Below are 27,617 nucleotides of genomic sequence, written 5' to 3'. Positions count from 1 at the left end.
CGCAACACCCACGTGGACTTCCAGGCGGGGGCGGCGAGACCCGCCGCCAGCACCAGAGCCCGCCACCCCGGCCCGCCCAGCCCTCCCGCGGGGGCTCCGGGCTCCGGGCCGGGGGCTCGCGGAGGGCGGCGCACGGAGGTGACGCGCCACGGGGGAGGGGAAGGGAGCCCGGCTCCACTCACGCGCCCGGGGGCGGCACCGGGGCCGTCGCTGCGTCGCTCCCGTTCAAAAACTGAAAAGGGGGGCGGGGGGGGGGCGGGGGGAAAGACCTGGCTCCTCGTTTCATCCGGAAACCGGCGGGTCGGCAGGAAATGACGAAGGCAGAGGTCGTCCAGGTCCGGTCGGTAACCGGGTCCCGCGCGTCCGGCCCCGACTCTGGGGAAAAGAGCCCCGAGCGGAGCAGCCTGGCCGCGTGCCGCCTCCGGAGCCAGCAGCGTGAGTGGACCCGCGTCCCGGCACCTCCCGGGCCCCGGGCGGGGCCGCGTCACCCGGCCCCGCCCCCCGCCCGCGCGCCGGCCCGCCCCGCCCGAGACTCGCGGGGGAGGGGAAGGGAGGGGTCCGCTGCCGGCTCCGCGCCCCCAGCCCTGGGCACGGAGGCTCCTACGAGTCCCGCCCGCGCTGCGAGCCTCTCTCCGGGTCGTAAGGAATAGTGAGGCTCCGAGGGCCAGAAACGCAGACAAAAAGCCGAAGCAGCCGCGAGGGCCGCGCGAGCAGGGGGCGGCCGAGACGTCCCCGGCGCGGCTGGAGTTTAGCGCCAGCGTTTTAAGATTGAGCCCCGCGCAGCCTTCGAGCGGCGGAAGCGCAAAGGATGTTCCCGGCCGCTCTGGAAGCTGCCTGTGGCCACTTAGTGGGAGAGGATTATATTTTATACCCTCGCGACTGGATTTCCTTCCAGGAGGAGCCGGTGTCAAGGAACCGGGGTCAAGGCTGGAAGGGCTCAGGTTTAGAAGTCAGTTATATGTGACAGGTTGCCGCTCCACTCCCTACTCCCTACTTGCTCCACTCCCTACTTGCAACTTTGGGCAAGTTACATAACCACCACTACCACCTTCCCGGTTTCTTTCTTCTGTGAAATGGAGCGTTAGTGCCTCACTATTGCAAAAACTCAATATGTGGACTGCCCTACATATAAGCCCTCAAATGTTAATTCCCTTCTTCCTCTTGGTTGAAGGCCTGTTACCTTGTACCCTTCTGCTTTGGGAGCCCAAACCTTTAATGTTTCAGAAGACAGAGAAAATTACATTTATGCAGTGGATTGTGTTGTAAGCAACTCTGTAAGTGATGCCAATCTGAATTTTTATCAAGATAGCAAAGCTGTAAGTGAGAGACAAAAATGTAATATTCAAGGCAGAATGACAAATGATACTCCATTTTAGAACCACCTAGACATGGTATCAGGAAACTGATTTTAAAACTTATGATACAGTCACTTGATCCCTGGAAATTTTCTCCTAGTTCTCAACCTGAAAGTTTATCAAACGAAAACCAAGCTCTAGTTGTCATATTTTGGGAACTCTGTCTCTGGATACTAACGTTTTACTTGGGACTTAACTAAGCTCATCCTAGAATCCCCTTACTGAAATTGTTCAAGCATCACTGCACAGGAAAAATATGTGAAAATTCAGTTTTCTCACAAGAACCCTGAACGATGATCCAAGCAAGTGGCTAGCCATAATGGTGATCTTGCTGAAACTGTGCATTTTGCTTTAGAAGGCTGTAGTGGTATGTAGTCACCGCTTAGCAAGTATGTATGGGTACACTTTGTTAGACTGTAGTGTGCTGGGAGGTGACGGTCATAGTTCAGGCCACATGTGGGCCGTGGGTCTGTACTATGACTCTGGACAAGGCCATTCCTTCTTCCTGGTAGTCTTGCAAAACCATGCCATTGGTCATGATGGAGGACTGGGCAGGCAAGGCCTACCCTCTGCAAATCTTTCACAACTACAGTGCTAAAAATAACTCAAGTGCCTGTCCCTGGAACTGTGGAGTGGTAGTGTCATTGCATACCAGCGATGTTGTATAATCCATGTTGTTTAATTCATGTTAAAATTTTACCATTCTGGGTCAGTAGTAATTCAGAATCCTTCTCTACATATAATTAAAGACTGGCATATTTGTAGCAGGATGAAGACAAGCTCTGTAGGAATACACCATTTATCAAGGGGCCCATGAACAGAATTTTGTGAGAAATGGAAGCCAGAAACTAACCTGGCTCAGATCCATTCAGGTGTTAGAAAACAGGTAGGAAACACTTCTATGATTTGCAGACAATGGGCACCTGCAAAATGTTCCAATGGCCGCTGCTGTATGTTCACTGTTTCTTCCCAAATCTGCTAATAGCTCCCAATCCTGAAACCTACCACCCTTGTGGTGCAATCGTCCATGGCTTTCTGCAGCATCTCAAATCAGATATCCAAAGTCATCTCTTTTTGCCAAAAACATGTTTGTTGTTGTTACTTTATATTTTAGCACCAGCAAAATTCTAGATTCCAGAAATCATAAAGACAATTATAGTCTCGTGTCTTCCCAAAGTTTCCATTTCTAAAATAGGCTGATCACTTTCAGAGAAAGTCTGGAGTTCAGTTTTAAGAAATAAGAGTTAAAACTGTAAATATGCCAAATCTCCCTATATCTTCTGCTTTAAAAAAAAAAAAAATCCATTTCCAGGCTTTAATATCAAGGAATTGGGTATGGTATAATGTTTAAGTAATATCTAGATCTTGCATCTACAAATTTTTATAATTTAACGTAAGTTCTGTTTTTATTACTACTTGGCCAATTTTTACAAGATCAATCTTTATATTCATCAGACACCAACAGATTTTTTTTTTAATTTTTTTTTCAACGTTTATTTATTTTTGGGACAGAGAGAGACAGAGCATGAACGGGGGAGGGGCAGAGAGAGAGGGAGACACAGAATCGGAAACAGGCTCCAGGCTCTGAGCCATCAGCCCAGAGCCCGACGCGGGGCTGGAACTCACGGATCGCGAGATCGTGACCTGGCTGAAGTCGGACGCTTAACCGACTGCGCCACCCAGGCGCCCCACCAACAGATATTTTAAAGAGATCACTCTTAACCTCAGTGTCTAGAGTTTAAGTTAAATGAGCACTCATGACACTCACTTTATTGTAAATGAACATAGGATGTCCCCAAACATCTGACAAAAACTTCAGGTGTCAGCAGAGAAAACATGCCACCTGGTTTAGGAGCAGACCTCTGGGGAAATTTTATTCATTTTATACAGAGGTAAGCTATAAGAAAGAAAGACTGCCTTTAATGCACACTTGTTAACACTGAGCCAGATCTACATTGCAGAACATTTTGGAAGCTTACAGGAGATTGGAGGATAGTTTGTGCAAGAATGTCTGCAATGCCTTCATTGTTGTAGGATGTCTAGAAAAAAATTGCAAAACAATTTCTTGGACATTTCAGATATTCTTTTTCTTGGAATTAGAAAATGGCTGTCTAATTCTTAGAAACTACTGTACATTTATCGCCTATAACTTGTTCAATTTTTCTCTTTTTCATATAATGTCTAAAACAATGCTTTTTGGTTTTCTTTCACATATTAGGTCATTTTATTTAGATTTACCTGTATGTCCAACACAAGGGAGGCACTTTCAACTAACTCTCCAACACCAAGGGGACACCATTACTCTTTTACTTGCTATTTGAAACACTTGCTATTACCACTCTTATTTTCTGTGAGAATGTAGGAAGAATGCATTTCCTTGAATAGAAGTCACAGCTGTGTAAATAGCAAAAAGTAACTTTTACCCCATAGTTTCTTTCAACCACATTTGGCCAGGAGGCCAAAACTAGATAAAGCTTCAAACTTTCCCACTTGAATGGGAGGCAAGTGAAAGAGTATAGAGATTAACTAGAGTTTTAACCTACATGTGGAAGATACAATGTTTCAAAATCAAAAATAAGGGGAAATACATTTCATGCCTTAGTTATCTAGCCCAGGGGTTGGCAAACTTTTTCTTAAAGGGCAAGATTATAAATATTTTAGGCTTTGAGGGCTGGAAAGCAAAAATCAAGGGTATATACAGGTGCTTACAACCATTTAAAATATATCCACTTAGAAATGTGAAACCATTCTTGGCTCCTGGGCCATCCAAAAGCAGGCAGCAGGCTGGAGTTGGCCAGAAGGCCATATGTTTGCCAGCCTTTCTCCAGATGGTCATACCACCACTAACTAAAAGAACCCCTGTTCTCTTTTCTTTCTTCTAGCCCCATGCCTGGAGGTTACGGAGTGATGGGTGACGATGGCTCTATGGATTACAGTGTTCATGAGGCCTGGAATGAAGCCACCAATGTTTACTTGGTAGTGATCCTTGTTAGCTTTGTTCTCTTCATGTATGCCAAGAGGTAAAGGTTTTAGTATTTCAGGGTTGATAAGAAACTGGGCATTTAAAAGGTTTACACGTTTGTTTGTTCCAAATTAAATGCACAAAAATACTGCATTTATGCATTATTGCAAAATTGAGCATTTTTGTTCTTGCTATGAAAGCACTATCTATTCAGGTCTGTCCTCGAGCTCTGGACACCAAGACTTGGCTTTGAAGAGCCCACTGCATTAAGAGTTGGAAATTTTGGGGTGCCTGGGTGGCTTAGTTGGTTGAGGGTCCAACTCTTGATTCTGGCTCAGGTCATGATTCCAGGGTTGTGGGAGGAAGCCCCACGTGGGGCTTTGTGGCGCTGAGTGTGGAGCCTGCTTAGGATTTTCTCTCTCTCTCCCTCTGCCCTCTCCCCATCTTGTGCTCATGCATGTGTGCTCTCTCGCTCTCTCTCTCTCTCTCTCTCTCTCTCTCTCTTTTTCTCAAAAAAAAAAAAAAAAGTTGGAAATTTAAGTGTAGCTCAGGTACCCTGACTGGCTTCTATCATTTCTAATGTAGCTCAATTTTATCATCCAGCCTGGGCCCTCTGTCACTCTAGGATGAGCATTTTATTTTTGGCCAACATGCCTGAAATGCAGAAACACTAATTCCTATGTATTAAGCACTTCTCTCTTGGCACATGTTAAGTTTTCCCTTCTGATTCTTGTGCATGACCATATCATAGCACTTACTGAATAATGTTGGTATTATCTGGCTACTTGTCTGTCTGTTCCACAAAAACTTCAGTCCCTTCAGGACAAGGGCTTTCCCTTTTAACCTTGTGTCCCTGGTGTGCCACATGGTGTAAATCCTCAATAAATATTTCCTGGTTTAATTCCAGGTGTTGTAGCATAATTTAACTATTCTTTTTCACACACCATGGCTCCTTTCCTTTAAGTACAATTAAAAAAGAGAGAGAGAGATGGGTGCTTTGAAGAGTAAAAGCAGTATTCACTGGACTGAGTTGCTTCTCCTTAGGGCCCCATGCTCTTCGGTATTCTCTATGCAGGTTAAAAAGGCATTAAATATGTTAGAAGATATTTGATAACTGATTTAATTTCTCTGCTGGTTATGGGCCTGTTCAAATTTTCTATTTCTTCCTGTTTGAGTTTCGGTAGTTTGTGAGTGTCTAGGAATTTGTCCATTTCTTCCAGGTTGTCCAGTTTGTTGGCATATCATCTATCATAGTATTCTCTTATAATTGTTTATATTTCTATGGTGTTGGTTGTGATCTTTCCTCCTTAATTCATGATTTTATCTATTTGTGTCCACTCTCTTTTCTTTTTGGGAAGTTTGGCTACGGGTTTATCAATTTTTTTATTCTTTAAAAAAAAACAGCTCTTGGTTTCATTGATCTGACAACAATTAAGAGTCCTGGGTCAGATGGCTTCCCAGAGAAATTCGACCAGACATTGAAGAAGAGTTAATACCTGTTCTTTTCAAACTGTTCCACAAGACAGACATGGAAGGAAAACTTCCAAATTCATTCTATGAAGCCAGCATTACCTTGGTTCCAAAGACCCCACTAATAAGGAAAATTACAGGCCAATATCCCTGATGAACCTGGATGCAGAAATTCTCAATGAGATACTAGCAAATTGAATTCAACAGTACATTAAAAGAATTATTCACCATGATCAAGTGAGATTCATTCTTCAGCTGCAGAGCTGAGTTAATATTTGCAAATCAATCAACGTGATGTACAACATTAAGAGAAGAAAGACTCAGAATCATATTATCCTGTCAATAGATGCAGAAAAGCATTTGACAAAATACAGCATCCTTTCTTGATAAAAACCCTCAAAAAAGTAGGGATAGAAGAAACATACCTCAACATCATAAAAGCCATATATGAAAGGCCCACAGCTAATAGCGTCCTCAATGGGGAAAAACTGAGAACTTCCCTCTAAGGTCAGGAACACAACAGAGATGTCTACTCTCACCACTGTTGTTCAACAAAGTACTGGAAATCCTAGCCTCAGAAGTCAGACAACAAAAAGAAATAAAAGGCATACAAATTGGCAAAGTAGAAGTCAGGCTTTCACTCTTCACAGATAACATGATACTTTACATGGAAAACCCAAAAGACTATAATATGTGAATTCAGCAAAGTCACAGGATAAAAAATCAACATACAGAAGTCAGTTGCATTACTACACACCAATAATGAAGAAGCAGAAAGAGAAATCAAGGAATCAATCCCATTTACAATTGAACCAAAACCCATAAGATGCCTAGGAATAAACCTAGGCAAACAGATAGAAGATCTATATGCTGAAAACTATAGAAAATTTAGGAAGGAAATTGAAGAAGACACAAAGAAATGGAAAAACATTCCATGCTCATGCATTGGAAGAACTGCTATTGTTAAACTGTCAGTATTACCCAAAGCTGTCTACACATTCAATGCAATCCCAATCAAAATAATTCCAGCATTCTTCACAGAGCTAGAACAAACAATCCTAAAATTTGTATGGAACCACAAAAGATCCTGAATAGTCAAAGTAATGTTGAAAAAGAAAAGCAAAGATGGAGGCATCACAATTCTGGACTTCAAGCTATATTACAAAGCGGTAGTCATCAAGACAGTATGGTACTGGCACAAAAACACATAGATCAATGGAACAGAATAGAGAACCCAGAAATGGACCCACAAACGTATGGCCAACTAATCTTTGACAAAGTAGAAAAGAGTATCCAGTGGAAAAAAGTCTCTTCAGCAAATGGTAATGGGAGAACTGGACAGTGACATGCAGAAGAATGAAACTGGACTGCTTTCTTATACCATGGACAAAAATAAACTCAAAATGGATGAAAGACCGAAATGTAAGACAGGAAGCCATCAAAATCCTAGAGGAGAAAGCAGTCAACAACCTTTTTGACCTTGGCCACAGCAACTCCTTACTAGACATGTCTCAGAAGGCAAGGGAAGCCAAAGCAAAAATGAACTATTGGAACCTTATTAAAATAAAAAGCTGCTGCACAGTGGAGGAAACAGTCAGGAAAACTAAAAGGCAACTGATGGAATGGGAGAAGATGTTTGCAAATGACCTAATCAGATAAAGAGTTAGTATCCAAAATCTATAAAGAACTTATCAAATTCAACACACAAAAACAAATAATCCAGTGAAGAAATGGGCAGAAGACATGAATAGACACTTTTCCAAAGAAGACATGCAGATGATGCTCCACATCACTCATAATCAGGGAAATACAAATCAAAACCACAATGAGATACCACCTCACTCCCATCAGGGTGGCTAAAATTAACAACTCAGGCAATAACAGATGTTGGTGAGGATGCAGAGAAAGGGGAACTCTTTTTCACTGCTGGTAGGAATGCAAACTGGTGCAGCCACTCTGGAAAACAGTATGGAGGCTTCTCAAAAAATTAAAAATAGAACTACCCTACCACCCAGCAATTGCGCTACTAGGTATTTATCCAAAGGATACAAAAATGCTGATTCGAAGGGGTATACGCACCCCAATGTTTATAGCAGCATTATCAACAATAACCAAAGTATGGAAAGAGCCCAAATGTCCATCGGCTGATGAATGGATAAAGAAGTGTGGTATATATATACAATGGAATACTACTCAGCGATCAAAAATAATGAAACCTTGCCATTTGCAACAATGTGGATGGAACTAGAGTGTATTATGCTAAGTAGAATAAGTCAGTCAGAAAAAGATAGATATCATATAATTTCACTCATGTAGAATTTAAGAAACATGACAGATGAACATAGGGCAAGGGAAGGAAAAATAAGATAAAAACAGAGGGAGGCAAACCGTATGAGACTTTTAAATACAGAGAACAAACTGGGGGTCGCTAGAGGGAAGGTGAGTGGAGAGATGGGCTAAATGGGTGATAGGCATTAAGGAGGGCACTTGGGATGAGCACTGGGGGTTATATAAGTAATGAATCACTGGGTTCTATTCCTAAAACCAATACTATACTGTATATTAACTAACTTGAATTTAAATAAATAAATATAAATTTTTTTAAAAGGCATTAGATAGTTCAAATTAATTAGTAATCAAAAAATAATTGATGTTTGCCCTGGGGAGCAGGTCAGAACTCACACTTGTTCTCAGACAGGCAGGTTTGCCTTTCCAGCCACATGACCCCTGGAGCAGCTGGCCCATTGACAGCCTGGACTCCAGGGTGGCTGAGAGAAGGCTCCACACACCATCGCCAGTTTACTTGCAGGTAACAGCTTTCTTCCAAAAATAGCCACCACGTCCTTCCCGACCCTCCTGTTTTAAAAGCAGAGACATACTGTTGTTAGTTTTAAGTAGATGGACCCGCTAAGGCTATGCAATTGTATTTAAGAAATATGGTGATTCATTATTTTCCAAAATTAAGGTCTACTCCCATTCTGTTTATTCGCTAACCCAGTAATTTAGCTTTATTTGGATGACACCAGAGGGAGGAGAAAAATAAGATGTTTTCTTGTTTATGCATTTTCCCGTACAGTATTTGGCTTTTGGGGAGAGGAAGGAGTGGAAGTGCAATGAAGGTACATCTCTTTGTTGTATTACAGGGATGTTTTCAGCTTTCTTTTCTTTCTTAGAGCCCTGTGGCCATACGTGTACAGCTTCGTGGTTTTTAGGGAAAGAAAGAACACTTGAGCCAAGGAAGCATCTCACAGATACAAAAGAAATGAGCGCATTGTTACTTAAGTCCTTTTTTTTTAAAGTTTATTTTCAGAGCGAGAGAGAGAGAGAATGCAAGTGGATGAGGGGCAGAGAGAGAGAAAGAGAGAAAATCCCAAGTAGACTCTGCACTGTCAGCACAGAGCCCAATGGGGGCTCGAACTCACAATTCACAAGATCATGACCTGGGCCCAGGTCGGACATTTAGCCATCTGAGCCACCCAGGCACCCCTTAAGTCCTTGTGATGTATCTTCTGATTACTATGGTCCTGAGTTCATTACAGTCCAATAGATATTAATACAAATCTCTCTTCTGTATTGGTTTTGTGTTTTAGGAACAAAAGGAAAATTATGAGGATATTCAGCGTGCCACCTACAGCAGAAACTTTATCAGAGCCCAGCTTTTATGACACAATAAGCAAAATTCGTTTAAGACAGCAACTGGAAATGTATTCCATTTGTAAGTGTATTCTGTGCTGAACTGTATATATAGACATGTTTCAAATAGATTTTTTTGGAATTGAGTTCAGTTAGCAAAGGTTATCAGAAATAATTGATAGTGCCTTTTTTAGATGATGAGCATGGTATTGGCAAAGGCAGATCTGCCATGTAGTTGATGCTTCAGAGCCCTCTGCTTGTATGGGATCCTTCAGGACCCTGAGAACAGCCCTAGCAATGTGTTCATATGATGATATTTTTATATGTTTTGCAAAAATTAGTTATTTTACCCATCAGCTAAGACTGCTGTCTCTTCCTGCTCTAATTTGCCCTCCTTTGCACATCCCTCATGTGGAGTAGCATTAAGTGGCCAAGAGCATTTGGGGATGTGGCTGAGGGGAGGTTGAGCTGGAGCTGCATTTAGTTTGGGTTTGAATTTTGTATTTATGGAGTTTGCAGTCATTTCTATTATAATTAAATTACTGCAAGCCAAAGCAATATAAGAATTGCTTCTAGGAATATGGCATGTGATATCAACGTGCAAGGCTAGAAGTCATGTCTCAGTGTGTCATATAGTACTAAACACTGTCGGTATGTATGTCATGGAGAAGAAATAAAGTTTAAAATGTATAGAGTCAGAATGAAATGTACATCTAAGCCACAGTCTTTTATGCCACCATTTAAAAGAATGAGTTGTGGTTTCCAAGATATATTATTAACTGAGAAGAGCAAGATAAAATAATATATATACTAGGATGCTACTCTTTTAATAAATCAAAGGACCAAAACATCCCTTGTATTTATGTCTAATATAAATGTTCTATATAATTATGCAAGCATGGAGGAAGGCTTGGAAAGATACGCATCAGATTGTTAACATTCATTACCTTGATGGGGACTGTGTGGAATTTAAGGGGAAAAGACTGGACACTTTTTAAAGCAGTTGTCTACAATAAAAAATTAAGTGTGTGTGCATGTGTGTGTGTATGCATAGAAAGATGCAAGAAAGAATGATCAGCAAGATATCACTACTATGTGTCTTGGGCAAAATGGAATTTCAGGTGAAAATATACATGTTTACGTGCATATACGTGTATATACACGCATAAACACAAGTAGAACCTCTAAAATCTTAAGCATAAATGTTATCCTGAAAACTAGTAACAGCAATTCCTTTAGGGCGCGGAACGGGGTGGGTAGCCACAGGATTGATCAGGTAGGAGGAAGATACACTTTTTACTGTTTCCTCTGTTCCTTTTGCATTTTGTACCATCTGCATATGTTACCAGTTCAAAATAAGAAGTAAAATTGAACATAGCAGCATTACTCACAATAGCCAAAAGGGAGAAACAACCCAAGTGCCCTTGACAGATACACAAAATGTGATATAGAAATCCAATAGGATGTTATTCAGTCTTTAAGAGGAAGGAAATGCTGACATGTGCTACAGCACAGATGAACCTGAGGACGTTATGCTTCATAGTGATTCTTATTATGAAGGGAAATAAGCCAGTCGCAAAAGAACAGATATTTCACTTAAAGGAGGCAAATTCGTAGAGACAGAAAATAGAACGGTGGATATCAGGGACCTGGGGAGGAGGCAGTGGGAAGTTATTGCTTAATGGGTGTGGAGTTCAGTTGGGGATGATCAGAAGAGCTCTGTAGGCAGATGGTGGTGATGGTTGCAGAGCAATATGAATGTACCTAATGCTACTGAACTGCGCCCTTAGAAATAGTTAAGGGGCTCCTGGGTGGCTGAGTCGGTTAAGCATCCGACTTCAGCTCAGGTCATGATCTCACAGTTCCTGAGTTTGAACCCCACATTGGGCTCTGTGCTGACAGCTCAGAGCCTGGAGCCTGCTTCGAATTCTGTGTCTCCCTCTGTCTCAGCCCCTCCCCCTGCTTGCACTCTGTCTGTCTCTCTTTCTCTCTCTCAAAAATAAATAAACATTAAAAAAAAGAAATAGTTAAAATGGCAAAATTCATGTATATTTTACCACAATAAAAAAGTTCTTTTAAAATAAAATACCAACAAAACAAAACACAAAGTAGAGAGCCAGAAGCTCTGTTTGGAAAATTATAAAGAATTAAGTTTCTGTTGACACCCAGTCAAAACAGAAGCTATCTCCTATTAGTAATACATTCAGTAGCATAACATATACTATTATAAACCAAGTATACAGTTTTTTTTTTCTTTTTTGATGGGAACGCCATAAAATAAAATTTATCTGAATTCCTGTGTTTGTAGGGTGTGTTAGTTTTCTACTGCTGCTGTAACAAATCACTACAAATCCAGTGGCTAAATACAACACAAATGTATGGTCTTACAGTTTTGTGGTGTAGATGTCCTACATCAGTCTCACTGGGCTGAAATCAGGTGTCAGCAGGGTACTGTTTCTTTCTGGAGGCTCTAGAAGAGAGTCTTTGCTAGAAAGCTTCTGGAGGCCACTCACGTTCCTTGATTTATGGCCCTATGCCTCCGCATTGGGAGCCAGCAGCATGTAATCTTTCTGATCATTCTTCCATTTTTATATTAGTCCCTCTCTGAACTCAGGAAAGGTTCTCTGATTTTTAAGGTCCATTTGATTAGGTTGGGCCAGATAATCCAGGGTAATCTCCTCATTATAAGGTCCTTACCTTAATCACATCTTCAAAGTCCCTTTTGTCCTGTAAAATAACATATTCATGGATTTAGGGGATTAGGATGTGAACATCTTTAGAAGCCATTTTTCTTATAAATAGTATATGTGTGGATTTACATGTTTAATGAATCCAATCACATTGGCTCAGTCTTAGTGTTCGTGACATATCTATTCCTGACAAAGTCAGGCAGTTCAAAAGGAAATAGTAAACAAAGTTCTTTTTCTTAAAGATGACTCCCAAAATTGTATAAACTGTAGGCCACAAACTTTTGGATGCACCCTGAGTAGCATAAATAAATAGTGTCTCTTTCTTGGCTAGTAAAAACTTAAGGAGGTGAGTGAAAGTTTTAACTGTAGGCAGTGAATGACATTTATAAAGATTTTAACCCTGTACTCTCTCCAGTTCCAGGTTAAGACCATTCTTCTTCAATAAACATTTCTCAGAAGTACAAAAAAACCCACAGAATGCTATCTGTTTTTTCTTCTAGTTTATATTAAAAAAATTTTTTTTATTAGTTTTCTTTATTTTTGAGAGGCAGAGAGAGACAGAGTGGGGGGGGGGAGGGGCAGAGAGAGAGGGAGACACAGAATCAGAAGCAGGCTCCAGGCTCTGAGCTGTCAGCACAGAGCCCAATGCGGGGCCCGAACTCACAAACCATGAGATCCAGACCTGAGCCAAAGTTGGTTGCTCAACCAACAGCCACCCAGGCGCCCCTCTTCTAGTTTATATTGACAATGTTCAGTAATAAGTTTCTTGGACTTACAAGTTAAAATACAGTCAAATTCATTATGATGTGAACAAAAGCATTACTATCAGCTTAAGGTGGAAGTGGGAGATAAGAAAGAAGGAAATTGGGGCACCTGGGTGGCTCAGTCGGTTAAGCATCCAACTTCTGATTTCAGCTCAGGTCATGATCTCATGGTTTGTGAGATCAAGCCCCACATCAGGCTCTGCACTGGCAGCATGGAGCCTGCTTGGGATTCTCTCTTTCCCTTTCTCTCTGCCTGTCCTCTGCGCTCTCTCTCTCTCTCTCAAGGTAAATAAATAAGCTTAAAAAAAAAGAAAGGAAATTATAAAATGTTAATTTAACTGTAATAGCTTAATTAATGTTTACACTGTTTTTTAAAACTGAATAATCCTGACATACAAATAATAAAATAAACATATAAAAATGAGTATCAGCAGTGCTGGGAAATTACAGGATCAGAAATTAATTCTTACTTAATTCTACTAATTACTTAATTAGTTAATTCTTTACTGAGAATCATGACTTGACTGATTTAATGATGTTAGCTAATATTTTGCTATTTTTATTAATTTTATAACTTTTTTTTGTTTTGTGTTTGCTTTGTTTTTTAATAGCAAGGAAGTATGACTATCAGCAGCCACAAAACCAAGCTGACAGTGTGCAACTCTCATTGGAATGAAATGACAGAAAATGAACAACATAAGTAATTGTTCAACAGTCTGGTAGCAAGCTCCTAAATGTACTAAATCATGAACAGCATTTTTTTTAACCCTATCTCCATAAAATCATTTTACTTGTGACTTTCTTCCAGTTTTTTGTGTTTTGTTTTGCTTTTTAAAATTGCATCACCAAGTCATTTGTTATACAAATTAAAAAAAAAAGTCTCAAAGGCGTGGACACAGAATCTGTACATCCTTAGGAAGATAGAATATAACCAGAGATGGTGATTTTTACCTTGTGAAGACTTTTGATTTCTTCAGGATATGATCAGTCAGGAATAAAAATACATCTTTGGAGGTGAGCGTATGGAGCTTATGCCACTTTGATTTGAACAGTTTTGCAAAATTAAAAAGTAAAAATCCATTCATTGGAATAACATCCTCGATTGTATTCTGTGATGAATATCATAATCAATAATGGACGCATTTGTGTTCTCACCGCTGTTATTACCACACTTGAATTGAATTAACTATCTTTGCTTCTTCAGAACTTACACAGGAGACTGTCTTTTCTACTATCCTCATGAAACAAACCCATCTACTAATTGTGGAAGCTTCCTGTGATTGGAATGTTTTCCCTTCATTGTGTTCCCAGCAGTTTGCCTTTTTTTTTTTAATCCCACAGTTTCATTTCCACCAGAAGAGTTTCTTTGGACCATACTGCAACCATGCTGTGGAATAAATGGGCACCTCTCTACTGGTGTTAGCAACTTGCTTTTTTGGTCATGTAACTCTCAAGTTTAATGTAACTGGATACTTACACTTTTTTAGCATAATAAGCTTCCCTGAAGACTCTCATATCTTGTACCATTTTGTACCATACATGGAAATGTTTTTACCAAATTTTTCCTATTTATTTAAATAAAAGTTGGTGGGAGGTAGTTGCAGGGAAATTTCACTGTCCACATCACTGTCCAAGAATTAGTTTTTGAATCAAAGCTATTCTTAATTTTAAGAGTTAGAGTTAATATTTCAAGCACTGTTTCCTTTTCTCTTTATTGTGAAGTAAAGAACATAAATTTTAAATGAAAAGGTTTAGACCAAATAAAATTATTGAGGGAAATTGCATTTGTTTTTAAATTTTAATTATATTATTCAAAAATGTCTATCTTGTTCAAGGTAAATTGTTGACTAAATGGAATAATTCTTGACTCACAAATGAGTTTGAATGCACTGCTGATACAGAGAATAAAAAACTGACTACAGGATTGTAAACAGTTATAATTATGGGCCGGGAATAGCAGAGCAGCAGGGGGATGATCTCCTTAAACTTTGCTTTGCCCTTAGGAAACCACCGTATATTTCTGTGAGCAGGAAATGTGATCAGGAGCAGGAGCAGTTTACTTGTGTCACTGACATATTGCACAATCTGGACAAATTACAAAAACTGGCTATTTCAGATGATTTGTAAAAATAGTGTACATAAATAAATGTAAATCACAATGAAATTGACTGGTTGTTTTTTATGTGCATCCACTAGATAGAGGCAGTCATAACTTAAAGCTAGTAGATCGTGTGGTGAGCATCAAACCTTGGCAAGGAAAAGGATGAATTCCTCCTCATTTTTTCTCTAAACCCAGCTGATGGGAATCACACCCCCCACTGGCAGGAACAACAACAAGTCTGCCTTTGAAGTTTCTTCGCTGCTTCAACAGCTGAGCTGCTTAAGGGGTAGAAGCCCTGTAGCCACACTTCAAAGCCATGCCAGTTGATCGTCCTGCTTCTGCACGCGCGCGCGCGCGCGCACACACACACACACACACACACACACACACACACACCGCCCCCACTGCATCCAAGGTTCAATAGAACTATTTTCTTTGGAAGAAAAATGGAATGACTAATAGACTGGTAACTAACACTTGTGTTCTTTTCCTGTTGCTTCTCTTTTAACTATATAAGATATTCAGCAGTATGCACAGTTCAGCCTCTATTGGTGCACAGCTTCAGTATGTAAAATAATTGGTTGTTTAGCCAGCCAGCTGCACAAAAGGAAGAAGGTAGCCTCTGGAGGGCACAAGTGTTTGCTATTGACCTCACACTGTTTCAGGTGGAGTTATTTATGATTCATCAGAAATGAAATGCAGACTTTATCATAAAATTGTAATGTCAGAACTATTTTAAGTATGGCATAGAAATAGATACATTTATCATAATAAAAATAATTTCAGTTCTTAAGAAAAGAATAAACTTAGAAAATATAATTAAAGGGAGAAGGGACGAAAGTACATTATATGGAGCCAAGTAATTCATTCAACAAACAGTTGTGGAGTATATACTCCGTGCTAGCTGTATGTAATTTTCTGCAGGCTATTCCAGTCTAATAGTAGAATCAGAACAGAAATAGGGGCTGAATCAACTGATAAATTGATAAAGAAGATGTGGTACATATATACAATGGAATATTAGCCACCAGAAAGAATGAAATCTTGCCATTTGCAATGATGTGGATGGAGCTAGAGTGTGTTATGCTGTGAAATAAGTCTGAGAAAGACAAATACCATATGATTTCACTCGTGGAATTTAAGAAACAAAACAAATGAGCAAAGGGGAAAAAAGAGAGAGGCAAACCATAAGAGACTCTTAACTATAGAGAATAAACTGAGGGTTGATGGAGGGAGGTGGGTGGGGGATGGGCTAAATGGGTGATGAGTCCTAAGGAGGGCACTTGTTATGATGAACACTGGGTGTTGTATGTGAGTGGTGAATCATTCAAAAACAAAAACGAAGGAATAGAGTCCGAAAAACTAAATGAAAATAGAAAAGACACTTGGCTTATCTCCAACCTGTATGCAAAATTGTGAAGATCACAGAGTAGGAACTTCAGCTTAGTCTTAAATCTATTTCCCACTGGACCCGCCAATAAAGCCAGCGCCAAACTTACACAAAACTACAAAGCAAGAAAAATTTCCGACCTCTTTTTTTGTCCCTCTTCAGCCTCCTGTAAGTCTATGCATAGGACAGTCTTGAATGAGGACATAAGAGCATTAAGCTCAAGAACCACGATGGTAAACCCTCCTAACTCCTAACGTACACGTGGAAACTCAGCAGCAGCTCACCTTGACCTTGACCTCTCACCCCAAAATAAAGGAGTGGCATTTAGCATTGGATTCCATTCTGATGTGTTCTCCACCTTTATTTTATTCAGATACAGTGAAAAATGAAAGTTGACTATGCAGATTAGTAACATTCCACATTCTATCTAGGTAGGAAGGTGAGATAAATGGAAGGGGAGGATGCTCACTGTCCAGGCTCATTGATAGTTGTTTAGCCTCCAGTTTGATGCTGAGGGCCCATTATGTTGTTCCCATGTTTTATTAGTTTTAATGTTTATATATTTATTTTGAAAGAGAGAGGGTAAGGGCAGAGAGAGAAGAGAGAGGGCATTTTGTGCTATCAGTGTGGAGCCCGACGAAGGGCTCAAACCCACAAACCTTGAGATCATGACCTGAGCCGAAATCAAGAGTCAGATGCTTAACTGAGCCATCCAGATGCCTCTATTTTTCATGTTCCTAGTTCTGGAATTTCTTCTCTTCCAAATAGAGAAACTACAGAGGTTAGGAAGGAGTGGCTCCATAACAGGAATTTTTATGAAAAAAATATTTTGACACATTTCTAACTAGCTGAAGACAGTTCGAGTTTTTTAACTGCAACCAACTGTTGTTAAATGAAACTGCAAATCCTTTTGGTCTCAGAAATCTGAATTTCTTTAAAAAAATACACCATATAAAGTATTTAAGACAGAACAAGTAAATGTATGTTTAACATATTCATTTTTGGAGAAGTGATTGCAAGTGTCTCTGAATAACATTTTATTTTGAGATTTAAAAAACTAGGCCCATTCAAGTACACTACTATCCAATATAATTTTTAGATCTCAAATGCATTCTAGCACCTTCTCTTAGCATAGTAACTAGCCCAAAGTAAATGCCTGGTAAAGATTTGTTGAATTAATTTCCTTGTGACAACTTGTAGAATTGATGTTTTATTTTTTTACATTTTTAAAAAGTGTAGGTTGTTTCTGGTAATGGAAGAGTAATTGCATCAGGCTAACTTACAGATAATGATTATGAGTTCACAGCAAAACATTAAAAAAGGACTATTTGAAGGTAACCGTAAGCAGACAAACCAGAAGGAAAATGACCTCGAAAGAAAAAGACTATATTGTTTGAGATTTGTGTTTATATGGTGTTTGCCTGAAGGTATTTCCCAGTCTGCTAGTTGTAAGTAGCTGGAACTCAAATGGAAAGCTACAGAGAAATGGGTTTGAGGAATAGGGCAGAGTTCAGGGCTTCTGGAAAGACTGGAAAGTGAGGAGGAACATCACAGAAAGAAGGGAACCACAGAAGGGGGTGCCCCCAAATCTGTATATAAATGCTGACAAGTCCCTGGCTGATCCCTAAACTACAAATCTACAAGAGAGATTCCGGCAGAAAGGTGCCTGGCAGAAAACAAACAGCTAAAAAGATGTAAGAAATAAGAAGAGCCTTCAGCTGCTGCCCATCATAAGAGATAGAGTTTGAGTTGTGTCAAGATGAATTGCCTGCTGGAACAAAAATAACACTTTTTAGAGAAGGAAAACAGAATCTAGAATCTCTACACCGTATCACCACCCATTGTCTATTATACAACAACAACAAAAAAAATTACAGGAATGAGAAGAACAGGAAAATGAGATCCACAGTCAAGAGAAGAAATGGGACATGTGGTCCATAGTCAAGACAAAAAATAGTCAATATAAACTGACTCCAAGATAACCCAGATGTTGAATTAACAGCAAGGACTTTAAAGTAGCTATTCAAATATGTTTAGATAAATGAAATATCTACAGATAAATGATAATTGAAAGGCTTTATCATCAGATCTGCTGTACAAGAAATACTAAAGAAAATTCTTTGGGCAAAAGAGAAATGATAGCAGATGGAATCTAATCTAAGTAAACTCTAGACATAATGAATGAACAGTTGGGGAGACACAATGATAGTGTAAGTAGGGGCTTTTACCAAATGAAGATAAATATATAGAACTTGAGGGGCACCTGGGTAGCTCAGTCAGTTAAAAGTCCAACTTCGGCTTAGGCCATGATCTCACAGTTCATGAGTTCCAGCTCCATGTCAGGCTCTGTGCTGACAGCTCGGAGCCTGAAGCCTGCTTCAGATTCTGTGTCTCCCCCTCTCTCTGCCCCTCTCCCACTTGTGCTCTGTCTCTTTCTCTCCCCCCAAAAATAAACATTAAAAACATTTAAAAAAAAAAGAATATATAGAAGTTTCTTGTACTATTGTAACTTTTCTATAAGCTTAAATTTTTTTTTTAATTATAGAAAAGTATTTATAAATTTTTTTACTGTTTATTTATTTTTGAGACAGAGAGACAGAGCGTGAGCAGGGGAGGGGCAATGGGAGAGGGATACACAGAATCCGAAGCAGGCTCCAGGCTCTGAGCTGTCAGTGCAGAGCCCAGTGTAGGGCTTGAACTCCCGAACAGCGAGATCATGACCTGAACTGAAGTCAGATGCTTAACTGACTGAGCCACCCAGGTGCCGCAAGAAAAAGTATTTATAAATCAATTTATTAGTAAATCAGATTCTACTTTTTGTGTCGTACCAATCATTGGCAAAATGAAAAACAGGCAAGGTGTCTAAAGGTGTCTTGGACAACATTATGCTTTTTTTCTTCTCTATTTCATCCCACAGCATTCAATATCCTGTTCTTAATCAAAATCCACTGCCAAGAAAGAATCTAAAACACACTTCCAAAACAGGAATAAATAATAACAATTAAAATGTTACTTCTCACAAGGCACTTGTTTTGTATTTTAACAGAGGCTTCAACTAGAGAGATACGAAGATTTCAGACATTACAGAGCAGTGGTAATTAAAAAAAGAAAATTTGATGTTTATTTTGAGAAAGAGAGAAAGAGAGAGAACAGGGGAGGGGCAGAGAGAGAGGGAGAGAGAGAATCCCAAGCAGGCTCTGCACTGTCAGCGTAGAGCCCAGCGTAGGGCCTAACCCATGAACCATGAGATCATGGCCTGAGCCGAAATCAAGAGTCGGAGGCTTAACCAACTGAGCCACCAGATGCCCCCATCAACTTAGTTTAAACATTAGCAATCAGAATGTCACCTTCTCCCCATCAATATTATTAAATGCATTGGAATTCCTAAAAAAAATTTATATCTGTCAAAACAGGACACTGTCACCTCTGATTTATTGTCTCATCTCTGTGAGGTAGCAAGATAGATGATAACAGATAATGATCTTTTAAGTGCCATTTTACAAGTGAGTAAAAGTGAACAATGTGAATGACTCTCCTAGTCCTGGACCTTTTCAATATTGAGAAATGCAAAGATTAGATGGGAAGAAATATCTCCAGGGGCAAGTAGGGATATGTCCAAAGCCAGGTATATTAAAAAGGCAATTACTGACAAACATATAGTAACATACTGTACTTATTATTGCTTTGTACATTTAGGACTGTGGTTAAAACACACACATACACACACACACATACAAGTAGTAACTGATTAATTTTTTTCTATGGTGTCAATTTTTAACTCTACTATAGTACCTTGCAAATACTAGGTGTTTAACAAACATTTGCTTAGTTAAATCAGATCAAATCCAGTGTTGTGCTATCCCAGAAAGCAATCAGGCCTGGAATAACACTGTTTTGATAGGTTTTTGTATTTTTCTTTCCAATGCAACAGAGAGTAACAGTGATTCTACCATTCTTACAGCTCTTTCTACAAGTCCAGTGTACTTTGTGAAAGTGGTTGAATCCCAACAACTTATCATGTTTTATCTTTTTTTCATATTTTACCTTTAAAAAAAAATTTTTTTGGTGGCTTAAAATAACAACCATCTCACACTTGAAGAGCTCTGTAGCTGAGTGGCTCAGGATCTCTCATGAAGTTGCAATGAGGATGGGGTGCATTCAGCTGAGGCTTCAGAAGCTGCCTCCAAGATGGCTCCCTCACATGGCCATTGGCAGGAGACCTTAGTTCTTTGTCATGTGGGCTGTACACATTAACACCTTCCAAAAAGCAAAAGAAGGAAGATGGACTTTTTTTTCTCCAAAATATTCCGGAATAAAATATACTATATATTTTAAGGCATTACAATTTCTTAAAAATACATGATTATTTTTCAAAAAATATTTAGAAATTTTGGGGGGTGGGGGAGAGAGTGAATATGTGTGGGGGAGGGGCAGAGGAAGAGAGAGAAACTTAAGCAGGCTCCATGCTCAGCACAGAGTCCAATGCGAGGTTTGATCTCACAACCCTGGGATCATGACCTGAGCTGAAATCAAGAGTCATTTGCTCAAATGACTGAGCCACCCAGGTGCCCCAATTTCTTAGAAATTAAATCTCAATTCATTACATAAATGAAAGCAGTTACATGGAAAATCCAAAAAAGGAAACAATCCAAAAATGTTAACTTTCGTTTGTCGTACATTTGCTTTTCCAAATTAGTTTTGCTATACCACTATTTTGATTGTTTTGCAGTTTCTTAAGCTCATTATACCTAATGATAATGGCCTGCAAGTTCACAGCTATCTGAATTCCAAAGGGAAGGCAGCTGGCCTGGGACTGGGACAAGGTTACAGCTAATCTACAAATTTGCCAGTTGGTATTCAGACAATCTTGAGGGGACCAATTCTGTTCTTTGAAAGTATAGACATGAATAGGTGGTTGTTTTTACAAATTAATTTCTCCCTTGTTATATTCAGATCTAGCAAATTACCACAGGAGCACATCTTGAATTTACTTAAGGCATCATCTTCCACAATTTATAGTTCTTAAGCAAAGCTGAACATGTGGTTACTGTCTTGTATATCAGTAAAACATCAACAAAATATTGTTGATTGGAAATCAATTACGACAGAGGAACTGCGTCAACAATCCAGAACACGGGGATGCTGGCCCGGCTAATTGCAGACAAATGTTAAGCACTCTTTTCAGACTGTCAGGGCTTTTACCAGCAAATCTTTTTGGGAAAGGAGTTGCTCCCTTTCTTCCTTGAGACTCTTTTCCCTCCATTTTAGGGAGAGAGATAGAGAGAGTGTGTGAGTGGGGGGAAGGGACAGAGGGAAAGAGAGAGAGAAACTTAAGCAGGCTCTACATTCAGTATGGAGCCCAATATGGGGCTTGATCCCATGACCCTGGGATCATGACCTTAGCTGAAACCATGAGTCAGACGCTCAACCCACCGAGCCACTCAGGTGCCCCTCTTCCTTTAGACTTTGCTCATCAGAGTTCAGCTTCCCTTTTCATCTTCAACACCTGTGATGTTTTCTGCAGAGGCCTGGAGATTGGGTTTTAGAAACACCAGTTCGGAGGACAGGTTTTCATTTATCTACAAATTGTAAATGAAGAGGAATGGTTGGAAACTTACTCAAAATTTGCTTATTTAGTTGCATCCTAACTTTGTTTAGGGTTCTGGATGTTTTTGGCTACTTCTTAGGTGCCTTGCTTAATGACCTGTGGCCCGTTGCCATGGTGAAATAGAATTAATAACAATTCTTACTTATGTTAACTTAATACTTGTAAAACATACTCTTTCTTTGTTTTTTAAAAAAGGACCTAGGCAAATCTCATCTGCTTTAAAAGGATTAAACTAGAAACACTAGTCCTTAGTGGTAGCTGTGGAGAAATTTCAGCTGAATGTGTGAACCAACACATGACAAAGGTAGACACTGTTCAGCAAGCCTACAGCTCTGACTGAAGTTTGACATTTGCTTTTTCAAGTTTGGAGAGTAAACTTAGCTTGATACAATTCTGAATGGAGTGAAGTCACTTGGTGGTCCAAATAATCTTTTTCCTTCTGAACTCTATTGTAACTAGTCATTTTGGGCTAATCAGAAGGGTCTAGTTCATCTTTCTCCCAAGAAGTTACAATAAAATTTGAATTTTATTTAGTTTGAATAAATTTCCATTTAATACAAAGACAACTCTACATTTTTGTATGTTTCCAGACAACTTTCAAAGCACCAATATAGATAGAAAATGAACTAGTTTAGTTAATAGAACTTAGAATTTGAAACCTGAGTTCCAGCCCATTTTGCTCTAAGCTGTATCTATTTGAATTTGAACATATCATTAGCCTCATTAGGCCTCAATTTGTTCATCTATTAAATGGGAATAAGACTGCCTTTACCCCATGGATAAAGGGATTTTTTTTTTTTTTTTAAGAGAGAGACAGAGAGTGCAAGGAAGGGGCAGAAGGAGAAAGAGAGAGAGAATCCCAAGCAGGCTCTGACTGTCAGCACAGAGGCCGACTCAGGGTTTGATCTTATAAACTGTAAGATTGTGACCTGAGCCAAAACTAAGTGCTGATGCTTAACTGAGTGAGCCACCCAGGTGCCCAGTCATATATATTTTTTTAATTTTTTAAGTTCATTTATTTATTTTGAGAGAGAGAGAGAGCATGTGCATGAGCAAGGGAGGGGCAGAGAGAGAGAAAGAGAGAGAGAATCCCAAGCAGGCTCTGCACTGTTGATAGTGCAGAGCCCGACGTAAGGCTCAAACTCACAAACGGTGACATCATGACATGAACTGAAACCAAGAGTTGGTCACTTAACCACCCAGGTGCCCCTGGTAATGTTCTTAATGATATGATATCCGGGCCCCTTGGAAGGAAATGTAATGATCCTTGGCACTGTTGCTCAATATTCTTGTACCGTGTAACTAAATATATTTAAAAGTTTGGAAGAGCAAAATCAGACAAGAATGGAATCCCTGATGCCTCCAGGCCACTACCATGGGTATTTGTTATCTTTCTGTGCAACTCCAGGAAGGCAGCTAGCCAATGAAAACTTATAAAGTACATGAATCAAGTAATCTAAACAAAATAGTCCTCTCTGAACACACAGCTATCGCTTTGACCACACCAAGAACCTTCAGTCTTCTGTGTCATCCTTCCAGTAATGATAACATCTCCATTTTTCAGAGGGCAATACGGGTAACAGGGAGATTAGGGGAGCAGCTCAATGTTAAAAACCAGGATTTTGTTATTTTTTGAGATTCTTTCCACTCTATGTTTCTATGATCCTCATAACAGAAACACAATGGTTTGGAGGGTCAGCATTGTTTCCAGATATTATTGATGGGGAATACTTAGCATGCCTAAGTTATCAGCCTCATTCAAGTCTGTTTGAGATGTAAGTCGAGCAAATGGCAGCAAGTAACTTTTCCTTGCAATAATTTAAAGTATCACTCCCAAACACTCAAATATAGAGGATTCTTTTTTTCTGTGTATTCATTTGACCACCCCATAGTTTATAAATCTGTCTGTTTTGTACACTTTGTACCAGACAAGTCTGGGCATGCAAAGATTGTAGCAAGTTTACAAAAGCCACTTAACATATTTGGTTGTCATTTAAATTATGACTTTGAAAACAAAGAAGACAAGCCCTTTTACAGTGATAGGCAGGTTTACATAAGTCGCTGCACCAACTAAATTCAAAATAACTTCAGTTCATATTGAAAAAGTTATTCTTCTGTTGCCACTCTGCCACAGCAGTCTGATATTTTAAAATATATCCATGGAAATTAGTAAGTATGAAAGGAAGGGTTTCAGTACTTCTCCTGTGTGTCCTTTTTGTGAGTCATGGAAACTGCAGCCACCAGAGCTTTCTCTTGATGATGGGATGCAGTCTATCCTTTCTTTCCAAGAACTTATCCTGACACATTATAAATCAGGGAAAGAAAGTCAAGAGACGTGGTCTTAGGAGTACATATAGGACTTGAGGTTGGTTCATTTGCTTCACCTAGTATCTCTTTTAATTGCTGTAGTTTCAGTTGAGTGACTCAAGAATATTTAAGTAAAAAAAAAAAGACTCCGGTATTTTGGGTGCCAACAGTGACCTAGTGAGCATGGAAGTCAGGTGTGTAGCATAGAGTGGGCATGCATCAGAAAGGCCAGCACTGTGAGCTGTGGCCAGAGAAAGACGTGGGTTGACATTCCGTTCTTACCAGCAGTGCCCTGTGCTCCTCTAAGTGGAGATCATAACTCCACCTCCAAGAATTCTTTTCAGGGTTAAATGAAATTCCCAATGTTAACTGCTCAGCACAGTGTCTGACTGAAGATATATTCCATATATACTTATTGTAGTATACTTGTTTTAACCCAGGATATATACTTGCTTTAACCCAGGCTATATATAAAAAACCACATGAAATAGAATTGATGCTAAGAAGAAAGAGAAGCCACACTAGAATGAATCAAGAAAAAAGACCATTCTCAGGAGAATTCTCAGGTGAAAGATTTGTGTTACATAATTTTAAAAATAATAAAATTTCTTATTTTCAATAACATGCAGTAATGGAACTACATGCATAAACTAAGAGGCAAACCTGTTTAAATGAACAAATAAGGACCACTTAGAATTATCATAGTGGGATATACAGGAAAGGGGTATTAGATCTACTTGATTTCAATTTTATCTTTGTCCTTTGCCTGAATGTCTTTATCTGTGATCTTTGGCTTCTCTGTCTGTTAAAACAACACATTGCAGAGTGTAGTGAGGATAATATATTAAAAGTATATAAGTGTCTATCTATCTAGGATAATATATTAAAACTATATACATGTCTGTCTACCTACCTAGAAAGAGTATGCAATAAACCATGTAGAGTCATGATTATTCCAATACTATAATAAATTTTTACTACAAGTAGGATTTTAAAATTATTTTAAATATGAAAAATTAGTCTGATGTATGTAAACATCCTCTTTGAAATTATTTGCACTATTGCTTCCCTAATTATTTTGTCATTTGTATAATTAAAGATTAACCTCTAGGGGTTATGATTGATGAGGCACAGGAAGTGGCTTCTGGGGTGGATGGCAAAGTTCTAGTTCTTGGCCCGGGTGGTAATTATAAGGGTGTGCCACTTTGTAATTACCCATTGAGCTATATATTTGTTTTGTGTGGATTTTGGTGTCTGTTTCATTATACAATAAAAAAAATTTTTTTAATAAAAAAGTTTACTCAACGCAGTTACTGTATAAACTACTACAAAGGTAAAATCATAGACGGCTGATTTAGTGAGGTCTTATTATGTTTTAAAAACACTGAAAAGGGGGTACCTGGGTGGCTCAGTCGGTTGAGTGTCCAACTTCGGCTCAGGTCGTGATCTCGCCCTCTGTGAGTTTGAGCCCTACTTCGGGCTCTGTGCCGACAGCTCAGAGCCTGGAGCCTGCTTCAGATTCTGTGTCCCCCTCTCTCTCTCTGCCCCTCCCCCCACTTGTACTCTGTCTCTCTCTGTCTCTAAAAAATGAATAAATGTTAAAAAATTTTTTTTAAAAACCACATGAAATAGAATTAACTTATAAGTAAATGAGTGATCTTGATTCCCACCTTTTATTGGGCCCTTCCACCCATGCACGAAATCGCTATCTGAATTTTCCATTTTCATGTGAAAAATTTTGGATGCCGTTGACTGTAAATATAAAGTGGAATTAATGTCATCTTAGATGGTAACAGAGTTTACATGGCAATACAAACAATCAACACTAATCCAAAAAGATGAATCCAATTGTAATGAGGCTTCATGATTTCAGACACAGTAAGCATAGTGGTGCCCACTGAAGAATAGAAAATGTAGACAGTAAAAGAGATCAGTGGATGACAAGTTGAACATGAGTCCTCTTTTGTGTGGTTATGCAAAAAATAATAGCTATAGTATGTATTCAACAAGTTACTATTATCTCTGGTGAAAAATGTGAAAATTGCAATTATTCTATTGCTATGTAGAAAATATAGGAACAGGTACCTTTGGGAAACTTTGCTTTTAAAGAGGAACTTACTCAAAAAAAAAAAAAAAAAAAAAAAAGAGGAACTTACTCAAGATTTCTCTTGGTAAAGGAATGTAGAGGTGTCGTATGACACCCAAAGCTTCCTGAGGGATCAGAAGCAGAACATTCGCAAGAATCAAGGAAAGGCTGGTCTCTCTCCCCTTGCCCCATGGACTCTTGCTCTCTTCTTTTCTGCAGACCACCTCCCATCCCTTGTTGATCAGCAAACATGCCCCTGAAAAAGTGCCCTATGTTTCCAGATCTCCTGTGGTCAGCATCTGATGCACTCATTCTGTCTGAGCCCCAATCCAAGTAACTGTGGACAAAAGAGACAACGAGAGTGGAAGGCTCTCTGCTGAGGCATTGTAGAAATGGGAGGAAATGACTTATTCGAACTCAACACCGATGATGACACGGCCACTAAAATAGATCATTCATGCATTCCACCAAGATTGAACTACCATGAGTCAGGCTGCTAGGGATTCAAGGATGAATAATGCCCGGCCCCTGTCCTTGAGGAGGTCAGACTTCAGAACACAGAATTTCTAAAGAAATTCTTTAAAAAGGAGAAGATGAAAGAAGTATGAAAACAGTCTTTAAGGATCCTAGAGGAGGTGATGACTAATTTCACAGAGGAAATTATAGTGGAACAATCTTGAACAATGAGTATTGAAGCTTGAAAAGTACATGCAAGCAAAAATGTATTAATTAACTTACATCAAAATTGAGAATTTCTCTTCAATGGAAGACATTATGGATAAAGTCTTGACAGATCCAAGAGAAGACAAAAGTCTAAATATCTAAAACTGATAAGGATCTAAGGCAAATTCACAGGGAAAACCGGATGGGTACTCCAATAGAAGACGGGCAAACATTGTGAACAAGCAATCACCAGAGGAGAAAACCAAAAGCAACAAGTATCATTCGCCCACAGTCATTTTACACCAGTTAAAGCAGCAAAATCAGTAAGATGGATAGCGTGCCAACTGTGGGCAGGGCTCTGGGACTCCAGGCTCCAGGATAGGGGTGTTATCAGTGCATCCGTCCTGGAGAGCGTTCTAGCAGTGCTTATCAAATTCTTAATACTCTGCACGCAGGAGGAGGAAGAGGGGGATACAATAGAGAGATCAGCTTGGAAGGGTTTTCTGTGTCATGAGTTTGGTTTGTTTCTAAAGATAATGGAGGGTTAAGAGAAGATTCTAAGAAGGACAGTGACATGGCCAGGACAAA

At 39.5% G+C, this 27,617-nt stretch overlaps 2 protein-coding genes across 9 annotated transcripts in view; one reads left to right on the top strand and one right to left on the bottom strand.

Moving 5' to 3' along the window:
• The window catches only part of SLC20A2 (solute carrier family 20 member 2), a 109,385-nt gene extending 108,999 nt beyond the window's left edge, over positions 1 to 386 (bottom strand). The window contains exon 1 of one of the 4 annotated variants that reach the window (XM_040447065.1): positions 270 to 386. The gene's annotated coding sequence lies outside the window, so the exon portion shown is untranslated. The remainder of the gene's footprint in view (positions 1 to 269) is intronic. The other 3 variants (XM_040447143.1, XM_040446992.1, XM_040447326.1) reach the window with 3 other exon arrangements.
• Positions 322 to 27,222, top strand: SMIM19 (small integral membrane protein 19). Of its 5 annotated transcripts, none has more exons than XM_040447516.1 (5): positions 322 to 435; positions 2,121 to 2,241; positions 4,238 to 4,375; positions 9,378 to 9,502; positions 13,486 to 15,038. In XM_040447516.1, the coding sequence occupies exons 3-5, from the start codon at positions 4,242 to 4,244 to the stop codon at positions 13,548 to 13,550; spliced, it is 324 nt and encodes a 107-aa protein (XP_040303450.1). In that variant the 5' UTR covers positions 322 to 435; positions 2,121 to 2,241; positions 4,238 to 4,241; the 3' UTR covers positions 13,551 to 15,038. The 5 variants fall into 5 exon arrangements, with proteins under 5 accessions (XP_040303450.1, XP_040303540.1, XP_040303620.1 ...); XM_040447606.1 differs by having other exon boundaries at positions 327 to 435; positions 2,124 to 2,241; XM_040447686.1 differs by lacking the exons at positions 2,121 to 2,241; positions 13,486 to 15,038 and adding an exon at positions 26,586 to 27,222 and having other exon boundaries at positions 328 to 435.
• The last annotated feature ends 395 nt before the right edge of the window (positions 27,223 to 27,617 follow it).

This window comes from Herpailurus yagouaroundi, unplaced genomic scaffold (genome assembly GCF_014898765.1).
Source record: "Herpailurus yagouaroundi ecotype Mexico unplaced genomic scaffold, PumYag 28, whole genome shotgun sequence".
Taxonomy (NCBI): domain Eukaryota; kingdom Metazoa; phylum Chordata; class Mammalia; order Carnivora; family Felidae; genus Herpailurus; species Herpailurus yagouaroundi.
Note: the sequence above shows the minus strand (reverse complement) of the source record. Positions and strands in the feature narration are given on the sequence as shown.